This window comes from Heterocephalus glaber, unplaced genomic scaffold, assembly GCF_053883595.1.
Source record: "Heterocephalus glaber isolate CG9 unplaced genomic scaffold, H.glaber_assembly_v1.0 deba00001481, whole genome shotgun sequence".
In the NCBI taxonomy this organism is placed as follows: domain Eukaryota; kingdom Metazoa; phylum Chordata; class Mammalia; order Rodentia; family Bathyergidae; genus Heterocephalus; species Heterocephalus glaber.
This window is the reverse complement of record NW_028258317.1, coordinates 30,022,649-30,043,168: the sequence shown is the minus strand read 5'-3', so window position 1 is coordinate 30,043,168 and position 20,520 is coordinate 30,022,649. Positions and strand designations below refer to the sequence as shown.

Here is a 20,520-nt window from a genome sequence, read left to right as displayed (position 1 = left end):
TCGGTTGGGTCTTTCTCTGCTTTGGGGATCAAGGTGATGCTTGCTTCCAGAAATGAATTTGGGAGTATTTCTTCCCTTTTAATTTCATTGAAGAGTTTAAACAGTAGTGGCAGCAGTTCCTCTGTAAATGTCTTGTAGAATTCAGCAGTGAAGCCATCAGGGCCCAGGCTTTTCTTAGTTGATAAGATTTTAATTACAGGTTCAATTTCATTGGTTGATATTGGGTTGTTTAGAATTTTTAAGTATTCTTCATTCAACTTTGGTAATTCATATGTATCTAGGAATCTGTCCATTTCTTCTATGTTGTCCATCTTATTGGCGTATAGTTTCTGGAAGTAGGTATTGATGATCCTCTGTATTTCTGCTGGATCTGTTGTACTGAGAGGGAAGATACATTTGAATTTTGAGTTGCACTGACTCTATCACAGTCAGTGCCAACCTGAGAAGAAATGGAATGTGTCCCCTTTTTTTCTGTTTTTCTATTTCAGAAGTAAAGGGAATAGAAATCTTGGTAGAGCTCAGCTGCTATTTCCATTGACTTAATGAGTTTCTTACTTGTGCCTCAGTAATAGAGAAACATATGGTACATTTAATTTTTAAGTATGGACTTATGTGACTTTTTACTTGTGTTTCATCTGTGATTTTAGTTTCTTTAAGAAAATCATGTGTGTATGTACATATGTGTGTATGTATGTATGCATATCTATATACCAATTGTGCTGTTTGCAGGAATATATGCCTCTGACAGCTAGATGCTATAAATAACTTCTAGAAGAAAACAAAAACTAAAAATAGGAACATTAAATATTTTACTATTAAAGCAATTTAAAATATTTAAAACTTGTTTTGTAAAAGTGTTTAGAATGTAGAAAAATACAATAAAGAGGTTTAATAATAGTATCTATCAGGCAGGATGTCATAATTACATAAGTGACCTAAAAAACATATGTATACTTGTAAAGCTATTGAGCCAATAAGAGGTGTGATGTTTTAACCTCAGAAATGTAATTAATTAGAAATTCAGAAAAATATAAGAGAAAAATCATCAAAAAGAAGATAAATTTTCTTATTTTTCTCTGATGCTTCCCCTGGACCTGATTTGATAATGAATCTCCAGTTATATGTCTTTACATCAACCTTACTACACCATTAGCCTAATTAGAGTAAAGCTCAACATGAGAATTAAGTAATTCCCTGGGGCCACCTAAAAGAGTCCAATATTAACTGCATTATGGCAGTGGGTTTTGATGTGCAGCTATTATTTTTCCAAGCATTGACTTTGAAGACACTGATCAAAAACTATCACCTTCTACCAAGCACAATAACCTTTTCAGAGGCTTGACAACACCTCATAACAACCACCTTATGCTTACAAAGAAATGAATTTCAAAACCAAAATATGTGAATGGCAAGGAGCCAGGCAGGAACTGATTTACCAAATTTACCCCTTGTTTAGAATCCTTGTGAATAGAAGCCATTTTTCACTCATAGATTTTTAATTGGGACACTTCTAATAAAAGCTCCAAAAGAAAGACTCACACAATAAAAAATAGAAGACAAAAAGGCAGAAATGTATAACATCATTCAAAATCAGCTTCACCAAATAAGAAAAATAAAATTTTTTTCTAGTTTCTATAGAAATTTCTCTTTAAGAAATAAATGGGTATTTGGAGGTATTTAAAGAATTGCTTTACATATCATCTTTGTGTTCAATCAATAGAAACAGGAGTGAACACATATATGTTATTTCATATATATATATAAAATGTATTTTATATATTTTACAATATATACTTTCATATTTACATATTTGTATATATTTTTCAATATATATATTTATGTATCATATTATATGTGAATTTCTATCTAACAAAAGTCTTCATTTTTCATTGTTCATTGGTACATTTTAGGTATGCAATATGATGACATTCATCATTGGGAATTTGTACCTTTATATGATATATCTTTTTTTGTTGTTGTTACCAGGGATCAAACTCAGGACTTTGCGCTTGCAAGGCAGGCAGCGGCATCACTGAGCTAAATCCCTGGCCCAACATGATATAGCTTGGTTCTTATTTTTTTCCCCATTCCCCTGCTTTCCCTTCAACCTCTCCACCCCTCCTTATTTACAAAGTGTTTGTTTTCATTTTTTACTTTTTTCATATTTTTCCTTTCCCTTCCTTCCTTTCCCTTACCCCCCCCCCCCCCCCAGTTTCCCTTTCCCTTCCCCTTTGAACCTTTTCTTCCTATTTCACATTATCTAATATACATTTTGGTCCTTATTTACACTTTCAGTTTCTCACAGCAGAGAAAATATTCAGTATTTACAGATGTGTGTTCTATTTATTTCATTTAAGAGTATGGCCTCAATATGCATCCATTTAGCTATAAATTCTCTAGTTTATCTCCTTTATGGCTGAATAGTACTCCATTTTATATAAATAAAAAAAAACACCACATCTTCTTTATCCAGTTACCAGTTGATGCACATTTGGGCTGTTTCCAAGTTTTAACTATTACAAACTGTGCTGCTAGAAACATGAGCATGCATATATTGCTGTGGTATGATGCTTTTAATTCTTTGGGGAAGATACCTAGCAGGGGAAGAGCTGGGTCAAATGGGACCTTTAATCCTTTTTGAGGTATCTTCTTACTGATTTCCATAGTGGTTGCACCAGCAGTCCCACCAACAGTGGAGAAGTGTTCTTTTTTTCCTCTACAGTCCAGCCAGAATTTGTTATTGGTTGATTTTGTGATAGCAGCTATGCTTTCTGGAGTGAGGTGGAATCTCAGCGTTGTTTTCATTTGGATCTCTTGGATGCCCACTGATGTTGAACATTTTTTCATATGTTTATTTGCTATTTTTATTTCTTTGTCTGAGAAATATCAGTTCATTTCAGATGCTCATTTTTGGCTTGGGTCTTTATATTTGAAAGGTCTGATTTTTAAAATTCTTTATATATTCTAGATAGTAGACCATGACAAGGAAGAGGTATCATGAGCCTCAAGTTGAAACTGTACTACAATCCTAGTGTGATAAAAACAGCATGGTACTGGCAAAGATACAGAACCGAGGATCAGTGGAACAAGATTAGAAGATGCAGAAACAACTCCAGACACACTCAGCCACCTCATTTTTGATAAAGGAGCCAACCACCCTCGCTGGAGGAAAGATAGCCTCTTTAATAAGTGGTGCTGGTAAAATTGGGTTTCAACTTGCCAAAGATTAAAGCTAGACCTATATCTCTCCTATATCTCTCACCATGCCCTAAACTAAAATCGAAATGGATCAAAGATCTAAATATGAAAACAGAAACACTACACCTGCTAGAAGATAGATTAGATAGAACTCTTGAAAACATTGGTGTAAGAAAAGACTTCATGAACAAAACCTCAGTTGCACATGAACTAGCACAAAGAATCAACAACTGGGATCTCATCTTTTTTTATTTTTGGTACTGGGGACTGAACTCAGATCCTTGAGCTTGTGGGCCAAGCAGCAGAACCACTGAGCTAAATCCCTGGTCCTGGGATCTCATCTTATTAAAAAGCTTCTGCACACCAAAAGAAACTACCAATGGAGTGAAGAGACAACCCACAGTGTGGGAAAAAATTTTTACCAGCTGTTCCTAAGTCTTTTTCTCATGTTGAATGAGAGGGTTTCTCAGCAGTTTCTTTGACAAAGATTACCTTTGAATTGAATGTTAGGGTTTGAAAGGAGTAACATTTATCTAATTTGGCTTTACTTACACTTTTGTTCAATTTTTATTAGTGTAATGCATTGGTATTAATTTTATTACTACGTGTTTGCAATTTATAATGATTACACTTTTTGTGGGTAGTTGATAGATGTACTTAAAACATATTAACTCTTTTTTCATCTCCTTCCCCTCGCTTCTTTCCTCTTTTGTTCCATCTCTTCATATCCTTTCCTTACACAAAAATATCTCTCTACTTATTTCCTATCATCTATCTTTTATTTTACTCTATATTTTGGGCGTCTCATATAAGAGAAACCATGAAATATTTGAGTTTATGTGTCTGATTTACTTTATTTAATTTGGTCTCAAGGTGCATCCATTTTCCTACAAATGACACGTTTGTCCTTCTCTGGCATTAGTGGTGGGAATATAAACTAGTACAACCATTCTAGAAATTAGTGTGCAAATTCCTCAAAAAACTAAAAATAGAAATCCCGTTTACTCAGCTATTCTCCCTATAGGTATATTTCCCCAAATGTTTCATTACTCTTGGGAGCAAAAAGAAAACATATTTCACATTTCTAATAATAAAAACACCCCAAAAAGTTTTGCTTTGATTTCTTCCTTACTATAATTAATATGGTGGGTAATGGGAAAGAAGAAACGCAGTGAGAACTCTATTGTTAAAGTTTACTAAGAAGAGATATGCAAAATATTGATTTAGGGTTTCTCTCTTTTTCACTTTCTTAAACTTCATATAGTCTTTTCTAAGTAAGACTGAAGATATGGATGCACTTTCAAGGTTGCTAATTAGTAAGCCAGTAAAGTGCATCTTCTACAGAGTTATATCAGAAACCTGCCCGACAAATTGCTTTGTGAATCTGTATTACAGTGTAGTCTAGTTTCATTTCTGGGGAGAAACATGACTTTAGTAAGGAGTCTGAACTCTAAACCACCTTGAGGACTAATTCTTATTTAGAATCTGTTTTCTCATTTATAAAAGAAGAAAATTATTTGCCTCAATAAGATGAATGTGAAGATTACATAACAGAATACATCTGAAGCCTGAGGCACAGTGTACAATACACAATAAATATCCCTTAAAAGAGAGCGATAGAAGTGGGTGTGGTGGCATGCACCTGTAGTCATGCTACTCAGGAGACTGAGGCTGGAGGATGATTTATGCCCTAAAACTTCAGGCCAACCTGGGTAACCCAACACTCCTGCTCAATGATAACATTTTATGAGACAAGTTTATAAATTAAGTTTTTAAAATTAGTCTTGTACATAATTTTAAACTTCTTAACTAAAATACTTCTGTGTTTATGCTGCTCATTCTGTTATAACCTTTAATAGGCAAAGAAAAGACTTTTACATATTTCTTAAATGGAACTGCTTTGTTGTTTACTTAGGGACTGAATTCTGAGGAAATATTTCACACCCACAGATTTATGAAGATGGACTCTATTAAGTGTGAGACAAATCACAAAGTGTGTCTTAATCTCTATGTATGAATTGAAATATGTTACAAATTAAAAAGCAAATCAAGAGGCTCCCAAGTTCCGAACCCTATTTATCTAGTAGATGTAGATCCACTGGAGTAAAAGAAAGAAAGATCATAGGGTTTGAACCTGTGCATATGCAATTAGCCACAATGGCAACAAAGTCTCTTGTTATAATCTGTAAGTCAACAACACTCTTTTTCAAGAACTACTTAAGTCAGCTAGTTCACAGCAGTCTGTGTAATTTCCTTAAAGGACTAACAGGGTATATGTTACAATGATTGGAGATTTTGGCATGCTTTACTTCAATTCCCTCCATTTTATTCAATCAGAGATTTGCAAAAATGGTGATTACCTTTCTATGAACTAAAACATTCTAGAATTGTTTTCTCAGTAGAATTTTTGGGTTATCACTATTATTTGAGGAAAATGTAGCATCAATTTCCTGGTAAGAAAACCACTGCAATTTAAGAGAAATAGAAATACAAGGGATGGTGAAGAAATGAACTGCGAATTAAAACTGAATTTCATATAACTCCATCAGGAAAAAAATTGGTAACATAATTCAAAATCTTAAAAATATTTGTATTCATTAATTCAGTACTTATGTTTATAAAGATTTATTCTAAAGTTATAATTTGAATTCTACAATGTGTTTTATGCTCACATATTCATCACATTCTTATTTAAACCAGGGAGAAAATGCAACAGTATAAAGTCCCAAACTAGAATTAAGTAATTATAGTATGACTAAATGGTGAGAAAATTGATAGGTATTAGAGATGATGTTTGCAAATAGCTCTTAAAAATGAGAAATATTTATATTATAATATTAACCTTTTTATATGCAGCAAAATGTAAATGTATTAACACAGTAACCCATCATATTTATAAGCAATTAATGTTCTCAGATCTAAATATTTTGAAAAATACTAGACTGCAGTGCCATGACTAGTGTAATTTATTGTTTCATAAAAATTTTCCTTTAAGGAAAAAAGATTTCCTAAAATACCTAATTTAGCATTAAACAAGAGTATGGAACACAAAGTGAATAATAAACTGTACATGAAATTATACTGTAGCTTATACTCCAAGGAGGAAAAACAGAAAATTTAAATTTTAATGCATTGGAAATTACTTCTCAAAAATGTCAGGCCATAAAAGGAAAAAAATTAATATTAGTGTCCCTTTGGTCAACTTGTAAGTCCTTTCTTCTTTATTGCCAAAGATGTACTTAACGTCTACTATCCACCGAACATTTAGAAAAGGATATACAGAAGAATAGTGGATCTCTATTCCCTAACTTTGTTAGTTACATATGATTACAGGTAGGACTTCAATTTGGGTGAAAAATGCTTATAAGGCAAAGAATAAAACAATAATAAAAACATTCTTCTTGATTGAAACTGTAGCCCTGTCTCTCACCATACAGTGAATTAAAATAAAAATGGATCGAAAATCTAAACACTAAAACAGAAACAAATCTATTGGAAGATAAAGTAGGTAAAAATACACTGGTGTAGGAAAGGGATTTTCTAAACAGAACCTAAATCATACAAGAAATAGCAGCTAGACTCAACAAATGGGATTATATCAGACTAAAAAGGTTCTGTACAGCAAAAGAATAAATCAGTAGAGTGAAGAGACAACCTACAGAGTGGGAAAAAATTTTGCCAGCTACTCCTCAGACAAAGAACCAATATCTAGAATATAAAAAAACCTCAAGCACAACAAAAATTAAACAACCTAAAATTAAAGACCCAGTTAAGAAATGGGCAAGAGAAATGAACAGACACTTCACAGAGGAAGAAATACAAATTGTCAATAAATATATGAAAAAATGTTCAAACATTTCTAGCCATTAGATAAATACAAATTAAAACACTAAGATTCTACCTTACTCTGGAAAGAACAGCCATCATTAAGAAATCAAGCAATAAAAAAAGCTGGTGTGAATAAGGAACCCTTCTTCACTGTTGGTGGGAATCCACACTAGTGCAATCATTATGGAAATCAGTATGGAGATTTGTCAAATGACTTAAATTAGAAATTCCACATGACCCAGCCATCCCCCTGCTAGATATCTTCCCCAAGTATGTAGCGATACATGCCTACCAATGTTTATAGGAGCACAATTTGCAATAGTTAAATCCTAGAAGCAGCTTGTATATCCATCAGCAGACAATTGGATAAAGACAATGTGTTATCTATATATATAATGAAATACTTGGCTATAAAAATGGCACATTTGAGACATTTGTAGGAAAACAGATGCACCTGGAAAATATAATGCTGAGTGAAATACACCAGAAATAGAAGCTTAAATTCTGTATGGTATCTCTCATTTGAGTGAGGCAAAGTACAAAGAAAGAAAAGGTTGAAGGATGAATAGAAGGGGACAAGGGGATGGATCTTGCAATAGGGAAGTGGAACAAGGCAACAAGGGTGAGGGGTGAGGGGTGAGGAGGAGGGGAAGGGGAAATAAGAATAAGGATATATCATGTATAGAAACCTAACAACCTCAATTAATGTAAACACCATAGGCCATACTGTGAACTAAGACAAATAATATCAACGGGAATGAAAAGTGAGATGGAGGAACTGGAGGAGGGAGGAGAGGGGGAGAGAAGGGGAAGGGGATTAAAAAGAAAGAAAGAAAGAAACATGCTGTAATATGTGCATGTAACCATTCCCCAAGACTATTGTAAACTACATGAAGAGCAAATATGTACAAATAAAAAAATTTTAAATGGAACATATATTCCTATCATGCTATATTTTCATCACATTGAAGAAAAAACATCTTAAATATAAATAAAATACATTTGAGTTTAATCATTAAAAAGTTAAAACTTTCTTCTTGTCCCCTTTGAACAAACAAAAACAAACAAACAAACAAGCACATTTTTCTCTATTTCACAATCTGTGTCCCAGGGTTTCAAAGTGCTCCTAGCTGTCTCAGAGCAAGGGATAAGAGATGATATACTCCAAGAAAGTCCTATTTCCTAAGATCCATGCTGTTGTGGTTAATTGCAGCTTGAATGCCGTGACTTATCTCCCCCACTAGCCTCATTTGTCACTATACGGATATGTTTACTGGTGGAAATTGGTTCTTGGGGGACTGAGATTTCTCAGCTAAATATATGTCTTTCCCAACAATGCTCCAGGAAAGCCTAGCCATTTGATGAAGCATAGTCAAAAAGCTGAAATTCATGTCATTCTGCTGAGTGTGGACTCTTATGCAACCAGAAGAAAACCAGGAAAAGAAAGGTGCAGCTCAAAATTCTGCCCAATCTAACATTAGCATCATCCATAGTCTGACTCTGAGATGCCTTGACTAAATGCACCATATTTGCTATGTTTCTATATATTATGAAATTATAGCGTGAATCATGTATGTTTATGCTTGAAAACATAGGCAGTGTAGAGCTTTTCCTTCTAAATCTCTAGTACTCATGCAAAACCTTCCACACAACTAAGCCCATGTACTTTACCTTTTCATTACCAGTAGGTTGAGAGTATTCTACCATCTTTCTTCTTTTCCAAGCTTATGTCAATTGCAATCTGGGCTCATTTTCTGTGGAATTATGCTTTGCATACTCAATTATAGGATACATGTAGAGTTTCTTTTCGTCTAAGGCCATTTTCATTTTTCCAGGGATGTCTATACCTTGTCTTATAATCTTCCCTAAATCAAAGTAGTACAGTATTTGACAAGTGATCTAGAAGTTGAACACGAATCAAATGCAGAAATATCAGAAGGCTGTTTCTTAATATTTGATTATAGATTGTAGAGATAGAACTATTTTTATAAGTCATAGTAAAATTAGCATGAAAGCTTTAAGTAAAAACTATGAGTAAAGAGAGTAAAGAAGGGTCAGGATGAATGTTTTGTCTTAAACGGAGACCTCATCTCAAGCATAAACCTCTGACAAGAGGAAACTTAGTTAAAAAGGTTTCTCCCAGGTGAGCTTTATTCCTAGTTGAGCTTGAGTTTAGGTAGCTGAAATGAGAGATGCTTTGTCTGAGGCCTAGGGGGGATTCTTTATATGTCAGAAATGTTAAAGAAAAATAACTTCACACTAGACTTGACAAATGAAATAAACCACAGACCTCAATGCTTTGGACCTTGCAGGTGACTTAATGTTTTCACTTGCCAACAGGGAAAATGAAGTTGAGTGGGTAAATGATTTGCCCAATATCTAACTGCTACTTTGTATCAGAGGTAGTTAGATTTATACTTGTAACTCCACTCCTCTATGTTAAGTGGCTAGAAAGGTGGACAAAAAAGTAAAACACTTCAGTTGACTACAAAAGTCAAGGTTAGACAAGGAATTGGAGTAGACATGAATAATTTTTATAAAGATGCATGAGCTTGGGAAGCATTATATTTATTAGCTTCCTTCCTTTTATTATACTCTCATGCTTTCCCATTTATCAAATTATATTTTTACTTTATTTAGAATAAAGTTGGAAATGATATATCTTTAATACTTGCACACAGTTTAATTAAAAGATCACCTTTTCATTTGATGAAACTGCTGCCACTGTTAAATTACAGTTGTTAGCAATTCCCAGTGTAATTTATGAGAAAAGTAACAGTATTCAATTGCTGTTACTTAGGTAAGAAGGAACAAAGAGTTACGTGCAACTTGAGAAAAAGAGAGGACACATAATACTATTAGAAGACAAGGGAAGAGGAGTGGGAAGGGTAGTGGAAGGGTGAGGAGGGGAAAAAGGGAGAAGAACAGAGGAGAGGAGAACAGAGGAGAGGAGGGGAAGGGAGGGGAGGGGAGAGGAGAGTCAGGCTTTTCAGTGTATCTGAAAAAAAAATAGAAGTGCTGGCAATTATTGCTCCAGTTTTCAGTGCTAATATTAAAAGTGTATTTCCTCAGTTTGCCTTTATGTTATTCTGTTTCTATCTTCTAGAGGTAATAAGGGTTTTATTTTTATAGTAACTTTGTAAGATCTCATAATTGATTTATAATGATTGCAAATATGTGTGTGTCGGGAGGGTATTGGGGACTGAACACAGCCTTCACGCTGAACTACAACCCCAGTCCACTCTTTTTTTAAGGCCTTGTAAGTTGCTAAATTGCCCAGCAGGTTGGGCTCAAACTTGCAATCCTCTTGCTTCGGCCTCCCAGAGTGCTGGCATTACAGGAGTGTACTACCATGGCTCTACAGCTTGTTCCAGGGAAGCCCTGATAGTAAGTTTTCTATTACTGTATATTTCTAGAATTTTATATAAATAAAATCATATAGTATACCTTTTTTGCTTCTTTCAGAATAATTATTTTTGATAACTACATCTTACAGTATGTACTAGTACTTTTATTTTACTACTACTGTATCACTATATGAACGTACTGCAATTTATTGATTCATCTGTTAATGTTTGTATTTTTCTAATTTACAGTTATAAAAAAGATGATTTTATGAAATTCTGTGTCTTTATATGAGATTTGCCTTATTTTTCTTGAAGAAAATATCTAGGAATGGAATCATGGATCATGTGGTCTTTTAACTTAGTGTGGTCAATTTTAGCGATTATAGTAAGTATATAATAATATTTCATGGTAGGTTTGTTTTTCTCTAGTGACTAATTATATGCGACATTTTTTGCTTATTTTCCATTCTTACAGATTCCCTGGTGACATGTTTATTGAAATCTATTGTCTATTAATAAAAGCTGATTATTTGTTTTCTTATTGAATTTTGAAAGTTCATTATACATTCTGTATACAATTCTTTACCAGTAATGTGTGCTGCAACTATGTCCTTAAAGTCATGGTATGATTTTTCATTCTCTTAACAGTACCTTTTAAAGTAGAGATGTCTATAATTTTGATGAAGGAAAATTTATCAATTTGTTCTTTTTATGGGTCATATTTTTGATGTTGTGCCTTAAGAAATCTTTGTCCAAATCAAGGTGTTTTATGAGTTACATTAGGGTCTCTGATCTACTTTGAGCCAATTTTTCTATGATGTGAAATATGGATTAAAGGGTTTTTTTTCTTTGTTTGTATACAGTTGTCCAATTACTTTACTAAAATTTGTTGGGAAAAGAACTATCCTTTATTCTTAACTTTACCATACCTCTTTATCTTTGCTTGGGCCACATTCTACATTCTAGTGGAATGTTTTTGTACCTTTGTCTAAAATCCATTGTATATTTATGTGTAGGAAGATGTCTAGACTCACTATTCTGTCACATTGGTTGATTTTCCTGTTTTTACACTAATACTAGATTGTTTTCACTACTGGAACTGTGTAATAATTCTTCAAATAAAATAATGGTAACCTTGCAACTTTATTCTTTTTCAAAGATTTTTTTTGGCTATCCTAAGTCTGTACCTTTGCATTTCCATACGAATTTCAGAATGAGATTGATAATTTCTACAAAAAAGTCTGTTGGATTTTTTTTTTTAATTTTGGGGATTGCATTGATCTGCAGATCAATGTGGGTAGAATTGCCATCTTTAACAATGGTGCACCCACCACCTAGGAACACTATCTTTTAATTTCTGTGAGCATGTTTTTTAGCATTCAGTTTTTTATGTATTCTATTAAATGTATCTCTAAGCTTTTAAACATATTTTGAATGCTATTATAAATGGATTAGTATCCTTAATTCCATTCTCATCATTTGATTTTATTTCAATTTGTGGAAATGCAATAACTTGATATAGCAGTCTTATATCTTCCCAACTTGAAAAAAATCACTTCTTAGTTTTAGAAAAGTTTTTCTTTCTTTTCTTCCAGATTTCTTCAGATTTTTTACATAGATGGTTGTGTCATCTGCAAATAAAGAATTTTAGGGCCTCTTTTCCAATCTGAATGTCCTTTATTTACAGTGGACCCTAAAGTTAAAACTGGCATGACATACAAACAACTTGGGTTAATTAGGTTAACAGAAGATTTATCTGCCTCTTGTTATCTATAGCATGTACCAGGTAAACATTCAGAACTCAGCTGTACTGACTTACAACCAACTTGAGTTACAACCTGCCTTTGGGAATCTATTGAGTTCATAAGTCAAGGGTCCACTTTCTTGCCTGACAGCATATGCAACACAATTTGGGGTTGAAGTGGTGACAGTGGAGATCTTTGTTCTTCCTTTCCTTAGAAAGAAACTTATTCATTCTCAGTTAATCACACTGTTTACTGAAGGCTGAGGGAGTTCTTTCTATCCTTAGTTTACTGAGAGTTTTAAATAAAAAATAGATGCATACATACATGTCTCCATTGTCATATATATATATATATATATATATAATCTACATCACTATTTTTCTTTAAATTGCACACATTTTATTTAAATAAATTTAAAGTTACTGCTTTTTTGATAGAAACCAGTATCACTTGTAATAATTGTAAGGTAGCATTAATAATCAAATAAAATCAGAGAAATACCACTTAATTCTAGGTAATCACTTTACTTATGGAAGGTCTTTTTGTATGTTAAGAATTGTAGTCTGGCATGGTGGCACATGCCAGTAAACCTTGCATTCCGGGAGCCTGAGCAGGAGGATCACAAGTTTGGGCCCAGCCTGGCCAAATTAGTAAGACTTAGTCTAAAAAAGAAAGGGGGGGGGCACATAAAGTGAAAATTAAAACTCCTCTCTCTCATGTGGTGGATGTGAGTTCCAGTTTTTATGCAAATGTGGCTCAAGCATAGACAGAAGTATAGAAAAATGTTTGAGTATAATAGATTACACAGAGGTTGGAATTCCTGGAGTGATAGAGTGGTAGTTCTAAATCTTGATTGTATGTAATCATCACCTTGAGCATTTAAGACTCATACCAAAAGAGTGGGGATGCTTGGATTGGGCTTCAAAAGTTCTATAAGTAGTTTCAGTGGTCAGGAAGGATTGTAAACCTCTATGATAGGATGTCTGTATGGGAGGATGGTGGTGGTGGTGGTGGTGGTTTGAAACACCAGGCAGGAGAAATTTCAGATCTATTAGGAATGTCTGCCCTGTATGCATAGGGAATGTTAAATATCATGACTAATTGCCATTTTAAGGCCAGAATTTAAATTGCCTGTCAAGGAAGCTGAATATTATCTTGAAGAGATGACAAAATGCGGATTCTCACTTTCATTAAGAACAAAAAGCCATGAATTTTCTGCCTCAAATAAATGTTCTTTTGGCTTAAAGTTAATATGATGGTTTTTACCATTAAAGTCATTAGATAAATGGATATTTCAAGAATGCATTTTATTAGCATAAAGAATGATCCAGATGATCTTACCCAATATTGTAGAATAGAAATGTGAAGTATTTTTGAAACGTTAACACAACTGCTGCCTATAAATTGTTATTGAGAAGAGACTCATAATGGCTTAAGCAGTAATATTTCAAAACATAACACTATGCATCAACTAAAATTGCATAGGCTAAATAAATAGAATGCACAAAAAGAATGTGAATCAGTTCTCTTAACTATTTAGCCACTGTTTTGATGCCCCCGCCCCCATCCATTTAAAACAACTCATTTTTCCAGAGAGTAACAGCATCAGTCTTTCAATCTGTGTCTTCTCACTAATTTGGGCCATTTTGCTGTAGTCCTGAAGACTTCCTTTGGAAACGAAGAGAAGAAGAGGACTCAGAATCCACACCTTCAAAGTTGCTTAGGGGAAAAAGAACTTCATATCCTTTTTTTTTTTTTGGCACCGGAAATCGAACTGGGGTCCTTGTGCTTGCGCAGCAGGCGGCGAAACCAGTGAGCTAAATTCCCGGCCCAGAACTTTATATCTTAATTTAGGAGGGTAGTAAGAAGAAGAAGAAGGTGAGAAGCCTACTTTATAAAAATATGCGTTGAAGAACTCGTGGGAAAACGTGTGGGAGAACAGTTTCTTTAGGGGATTGGGCATTCGCAGCTCCTCAGAAGGGTTTCTGAGGCTTCTCACTGCCCGCCCTCCAGAAGACCGCGCTTTCTTCCCTAGGTACTCGCTGGGCTTCAGCGCTCTGCCCGGGGCCGTGGGCGGGGTCACTTTGCCGGCCTCGCCCTTTCCGGCGTGGCGCTTGGGCGCCCCGGTGCGCGCCCGGGACTCTTTCATAAGAGGCTCGCGGGGCAGCTGCGCGTCTTCGCGTCTTAAACTGCGTGTAGCGGGCGTTCCCGGCCCTGAGCGGGAAAAGTGTAAACCTGTCCCTGGTGCGTGGGGGCCAGCGGTGGGAAAGCCCGGGCTCCGGGCAGGGTTAGCCGCAGTGAGCGCGCTTGCTCCCAGGTCCTGCCCTTCTCCAGAAACTATTCTGGAATGGAGCAGACACAGCGTGGCAGCAGAGACCGCGGCGGCAGCGGCCGAACCCACCCTCCGCCCTCCTCGCCTACTCGGCCCGTGCCGTCGGGGATCCCAGTGCCTTCTGCTTTCCTGCGGCCGCCCGGCCTCTTCCTGCGTGGACGCGCAGGCTGCCCGCCGGCCCCCGGGCTGGAGCGGGCAATGGGCTGCGGCTACTCGCGGACGCCCAAGTGCGCGCGCTGTCGCAACCACGGCGTGGTGTCCGCGCTCAAGGGCCACAAGCGCTTCTGCCACTGGCGGGACTGCGCGTGTGCCAAGTGCGCTCTGATCGCCGAGCGCCAGCGCGTCATGGCTGCGCAGGTGGCCCTGCGCAGGCAGCAAGCGCAGGAGGAGAGCGAGGCGCGCGGGCTGCGGGGGCTGCTGTACGCGGGCCCCGGGGCGCGGTGGTCCGGAGGGGGTGCCGGGAACGAGGGCCCCCAGGATGCCGCCCTCGATGCCCTGCGACCGGCGAGTGGTCCGGCGACCTCCGCTTTCGAGATTGTTCAGCAAGATTTTGGAGAGGAAAAACAAGGTGAGTTGACCTTTTCTTTGCTCTTTGCACAAGAGAAGAGTTGTTAATAAAAAAAATAGAAAGCTCTTTGAATAAGTAGCCGCTCCCCGGAGGCGAGCTGAGTTGTTTAAATGAACTTAAATTCTGGGAAACTGGCCTGGAATATGTGCGTCAGTGAGAGTGATAAAGACCTAGCGCCTTGGAAGAGCTGTTTGTTCCCTCGGGTGATAGGAAAAGGTAACGAAAAAGTGAAGCATAGATGATCGCAGGAGCGCAAGTTGCTGTAACTTTGAGCGGAACTCCTCGCCGGCGCTCAGCCAGGCGCCCAGAGGGAGGTGCTGTGTTTGAATGTTGCTGTGTAGTATATTCAGTTTTAAAACCAGAATGAATCTTCTGAACTTGGACGGGAAACTGACGGGTTGCGAGTGCAGATCTTTACCTTAGGAGAACACTTTTGCTTTCAGCTAGAAATGGGGGGGAAACCGAAATCTCCGAAAACATCGTTAATTAATTCTTCAGATTAAATCTTTCCTGTAATTCTTTAGGCACCACCCCGCCCAGTCAGTTTCTGAAAGTGTAGAAAGCTGTAGTATTTCATGTTTTCTTTCTTACTGTAGGAAATACGTGTAGGTTTTTCTGATTTGTAAAATCATTGGTAAGAATTTCAAAGTATAGTATTGGAGATTTCTTATCTAAGAAGTTTTAATTTTTTCCTCTTATTTATTGACTGCTGAGTAGCTACTAGTACCTCCAGTGATAGGATATACGTGTGTGTGTGTGTTTCTCCCCAACCCACCCCCCGCTAATGTAAATCCCACCGTATTTTTGTGAGTTTTATAGCCTTCCACAGGGCCTACTAGCACTGAAAACTTCATTTCAGTCTTTGTGTAAAAGTTCCAAGCAGGTTGATATGAAAATGACATTTATTAATTAGAAACAGTCCCTGAATTGTGACAATTGCAGATCTTAGCGGATCACAGATGTACTTTGAGAAAGATCATCACTGTATTGAAATGAGGCATATTGTGTTCAGCTACATCAACTTTTTACACATGTTCTCTAGTTTGTTTTAATAGGCAAAATAAACTTTAAACATTTTTCATGAGAGCTCTTTAAGGGTTGATGAAAAAAAAAAAACCTAGTAAGTAAAAGTATGTAAGAGAAAAGTAAAAGAAGTCCTTAAATTAAAGTAGTGAGATTTGTGAGATTTGGAAGTGAGATTTGGTTGATGACATTGATTTGTGTGATTTATTTATTTATTTGGTACAAAAGTGCTCTGTTTTGTAGGGCTACTTTTTTTCTTTCTTGCCTCAGATGACTTCCTCCCCTTCCCCCACCCTAAAACAATTTTTGGAAAGCTACTTCAGTGGCTGTCTAAACTGATTCCCTCTGCTTATGCAATATCCATCCACTGTAAGAAGGTCTTCTATTTAACTTATTCATTCATTAGACAAAGACCAACAGTGATTCAGAAGTGAATGAGATTTTCCTACACAAAAGAGCCTTATATTCACAAGAAGGAGATTGTATGTATCCTAAACTACAATATAAAGCAGAATATACAATAATAAATGAAATAGAATAAACACAGCAAGCTATAGGACAGAGAGATGAAGTAAATAATATCACAGTATTTAAAGACATTTATTTTCTAAAGTCTAATACAATCAGTATTTCTTTACATATATTTGACTATGAGTACAGCATGATAATAAGAAATTATTTTTATGCATAAATTACTGAGGTAAACTTTTGATATTTTAGATGTGTCAAGGGGACGTATTTAGTGAATCATGTTTATAAGTAAAATGGAATGGAAAATCAATGCCAATATATTTCTCCTTGGCAGACTTCATTAGAGTTATTATTTAAAATTGAAAATAATAGAAAGTCTTTGTAATTTTTTAATAGTAACACTTATTCTTTCATTATATATTTGATATAGTTATATAATTTTGATCCTCAAAGTGCTAAATTATACACACTTACTTTAACTTTCAAATAAACTATAGACATTTCTTTTGTTTTTTTGGTACCGGGGATTGAACCCGGGATCTTGCAGTTGTGAGGCAGGCAGCGAGCGGAACCACTGAGCTAAATCCCTGGCATAGACATTTCTTTAGAATTTAGGGCTGCTCCTTAAGAAAACTGGAAAACATGAGACTATTACAAATCATGGTTGGAAATCACTGCTTTAAGCAATAGTTTTATTACATTCATAAACTTTCTAGAAAAACAGCTGGACCAAAGTATGCTGGATACTCTGCTTGACAGTTTACCCTTTCAGAGATCAAATGTATAGGGTAAGAGGAAATCTAAACCAAAATAAAAGTTTTATAGTGAATGTGTGCATTATTGTTATTTTCCATTTCAGTTTGCCAAAAGACTATTGAAATACCATTTTATCATATCAACAATATTGAGATAGAAAAAGTAGCTTTTTGTGTAAAATATTTTAAGAAAATTATCCTTAGTTTGATAGGAGTTTGTGATTTGAAGCAAATGCCTAATAATGTAATTTTTTATAACACAGTTTGAAGATTCATACAGATTTCAGTAGTGCAGTTTATGTTTCTTTTAAAAAGTTTGATATTAAACTATTAATATTTCATAGGGATTAAAAATACATCTTTCACAAAGGATTATAAAAATATCAATTCTGTATCATTTCAGGTAAAATGAAGTGTACAAGTGTGGGATTTGAAATTGATAACAGCACAAGTCATTATGGCTTAAATTGGAAATGAACAATTTTGTTATTTTCCCACGTTCTTTAGATAACTTAATTGTAACCTGAAATGTGAGCATAAAAAAACCAATTACTGAAATTTAGCATTAGTGGTAAAATAGGCTATTCATTTTCAAACTAAGATTATTCTTATTTTTTAAATTTCTTATCTACATCTAACCATTTTACTTAGTTCTTTTTACATGGTACCATTATGAAAAAAAACCCTTGATATCGATAAGGACAGAACTCGAAAGACATTTGGGAAAATCCCAAACCACCATGATGGGTCAAACTGTGTGCAGTATTGGTTGACATTAACACTTTTCAGTAATAGCAGACTTTCCTTTTCTGATTCCTTAATACTACTATGTTTACAAAGTATATGTCTTTGTGATTCTGAGATGACATAAAAGCCAGAACTTCCCCATTATTCCAGCCCCTACAAATTCTGAATGACCTTTTAAATTTGAGCTGTTAATTAAAATGTATCAGTGTGAATAAATATCACTAATATATTATGAGTGAATGAGTTATCCAGCATTATTTCTAAGTGAACAGTACTGGGTTCTGGGAAATTATCCTTGTATTTGAATCTTCTTTATTTTCACTCCTGCAGAACAAAAAGAGAGTAAATGTGACTCATGCCAGAATGGACAAGAAGAGCCAGTCTGCAAATCCCATCAGCTTTCTCTAGGATCATCTCCTAAGTCTACCGGTGTCAATGGGAAACAAAGTCTCTGGTCATCTATTTCAGAACACTCAAATAAGCCTGATAGCATCCTGTCTCCTTACCCGGGAGAGCAATCAGGAGGTGAAGACAGTCCCAGGTCCTTGTCATCCTCTGATTTGGAGTCAGGAAATGAGAGTGAGTGGACCAAGGACTGCATTGCTACCAGAGTCAGGTTTCCTACAGGGTCCTCACGGCCAAGAGACCCTATTGATATTCTTACCAAGATTTTTCCAAGCTATGGGCGTAGCCGGCTAGAAGGCATCCTGCAGTTCTGCAAAGGAGATGTGGTCCAAGCCATTGAACAGGTCTTAAATGGGAAAGAACACGAGCCAGACACTGGGGACTTGGCACCTTCAGAAGACTTGGAGAATACAGCCGTTCAGAGAGCTTCAAATTTTAGTCTAGCTGGAATTGGTTTTGGAACTCTTGGTAACAAATCAGCTTTTTCTCCTCTTCAGACCACATCTGCTTCTTACAGAGGTGATTCAAGTCTCTACAGCTTAAATCCTAGACTAGCTATTAGTCCATTACAGTTGGCATATTCTTCTCCAGGAAGAGGCTTAACAGGTTTTATGTCACCTTACCTAACGCCTCAGCTGGTTCCAGCATTGCCTTTTCGGCCAACTTTGGATTATGCCTTTTCAGGAATTATTAGGGATTCTTCCTACCTTCCTAGTAAAAGCTCAATAACTGGTGCTAGACTATTTATCAGACCCAATCAGAACAATCTATAATGTATCTGCCCATTATCCCTTTCTGGAGTGTTTCTAGAATTGTACAACACACAGAGACACATCTTTTAATATATGTCAGTAAGCATATTTCACCTACATTTGGGGTGAAATTTGGGGAACTAGCCCAAATATACCAGGCCTTAAAAATTCTTTTTCTTAAGCAATATAAAAAATTTTAGGTTTGAAGACTCTAGCATTTATTAAATGAAAGAAACATTTGAACCTTATGCATGTCTTGAATAAAACTTTTAGGAAAAATCTTATTTAATAACATTTTTGTCTAAATTATCATCTATAAAGTTCTTATTTTAAAACTATACTTTTTATTTTAGTGAAGAGTGGGGCTTATAGCTGTAAAAAATTTATAGTTACAAAGAGTAATCCAGCATAATATAAAATGAGCCAAGAGGAATTAAAATTTGTATGAATTTAGTAATGATTTTCTAAAACTTTTTCTTTTTTGTTTCTGTTCACAAGACAAAAAGTTACCAAGATTTTTTGTTGTTTTTTTTTTTTTTTGGAACTGGGGATCAAACTCTGGTCCTTGTGTTTGCAAGGCAGGCGGCAGAACCACTGAGCTAAATCCCTAGCCCAACCAAGATATTTTAAAAATATTTTACATTTTCAGATAAGTGATCAGTAGTAAAATTTTTTGAGAAATTTGAAGTTCTCATTTTTTTGAATGTTTTATTTTTTACTCTTAGCTACCATTTGCAAAAATCAATACCACGTTTAAAAAATTCTCTTTACAGTTAGCATTGTGAATTACACAAGGGACAATTAAGTAATCCTTAGGAAATGAGACTGCGCCATCTTCTGGTCACTATCACTTATTGCAGCTCAGGTCCGGGAGTGAACTAGAAACACTGTTTCCTGAAAATGTAAACATTTTGGAAATGACCATTTTAAATCATTCTGCATTAAAATTTTCATATTGTAAAGTGCATTCTGTGAATGATTTTACTGTTTTAGTGTTCTTAAGCCTGTATCTGGGGAAATATCCTTTCTACATATGTTTGGGTCAAAATATGGCACCCATTCTCAAAGGTAAAAATAATTTTCTTCAAAAAACCAAAATGCCTGTTAAGACAAAATATTGATTGATTCTATATAGATGATGCTAACTGCATTGAGGACAGATAAGATTTCCACAAGGGAAAATTGCCATTAAAATTTAGAGGTATTCTTGAGGTTTTAAAATTACATTTTGTTCCCCATCTGGAACACTTAAAAGCTATTTATTTCAGTCAGTAGAAAGTCCCTGAAGAAATTGCTTACAAAACAGTTTTATGAAGTTTTCTTTATATGTCATCATTTTTGTAAAAGGA

General features: G+C 35.6%; 1 protein-coding gene across 1 annotated transcript; it reads left to right on the top strand.

The window, feature by feature from the left end:
• The first annotated feature begins 14,254 nt into the window (after positions 1 to 14,254).
• On the top strand, positions 14,255 to 20,133 carry Dmrta1 (DMRT like family A1). The gene is made up of 2 exons (XM_004838353.3): positions 14,255 to 15,018; positions 18,345 to 20,133. Exons 1-2 carry the CDS (start codon positions 14,466 to 14,468, stop codon positions 19,190 to 19,192), a joined length of 1,401 nt encoding a protein of 466 aa, XP_004838410.1. The 5' UTR covers positions 14,255 to 14,465; the 3' UTR covers positions 19,193 to 20,133.
• The last annotated feature ends 387 nt before the right edge of the window (positions 20,134 to 20,520 follow it).

Excerpts from the sequence above, each read along its gene's own strand:
- Dmrta1 (XM_004838353.3), top strand. The coding sequence starts at position 14,466 with ATGGAGCAGACACAGCGTGGCAGCAGAGACCGCGGCGGCAGCGGCCGA. Across the intron at positions 15,019-18,344 it reads TTTTGGAGAGGAAAAACAAG|AACAAAAAGAGAGTAAATGT; the intron begins GTGAGTTGACCT and ends TCACTCCTGCAG.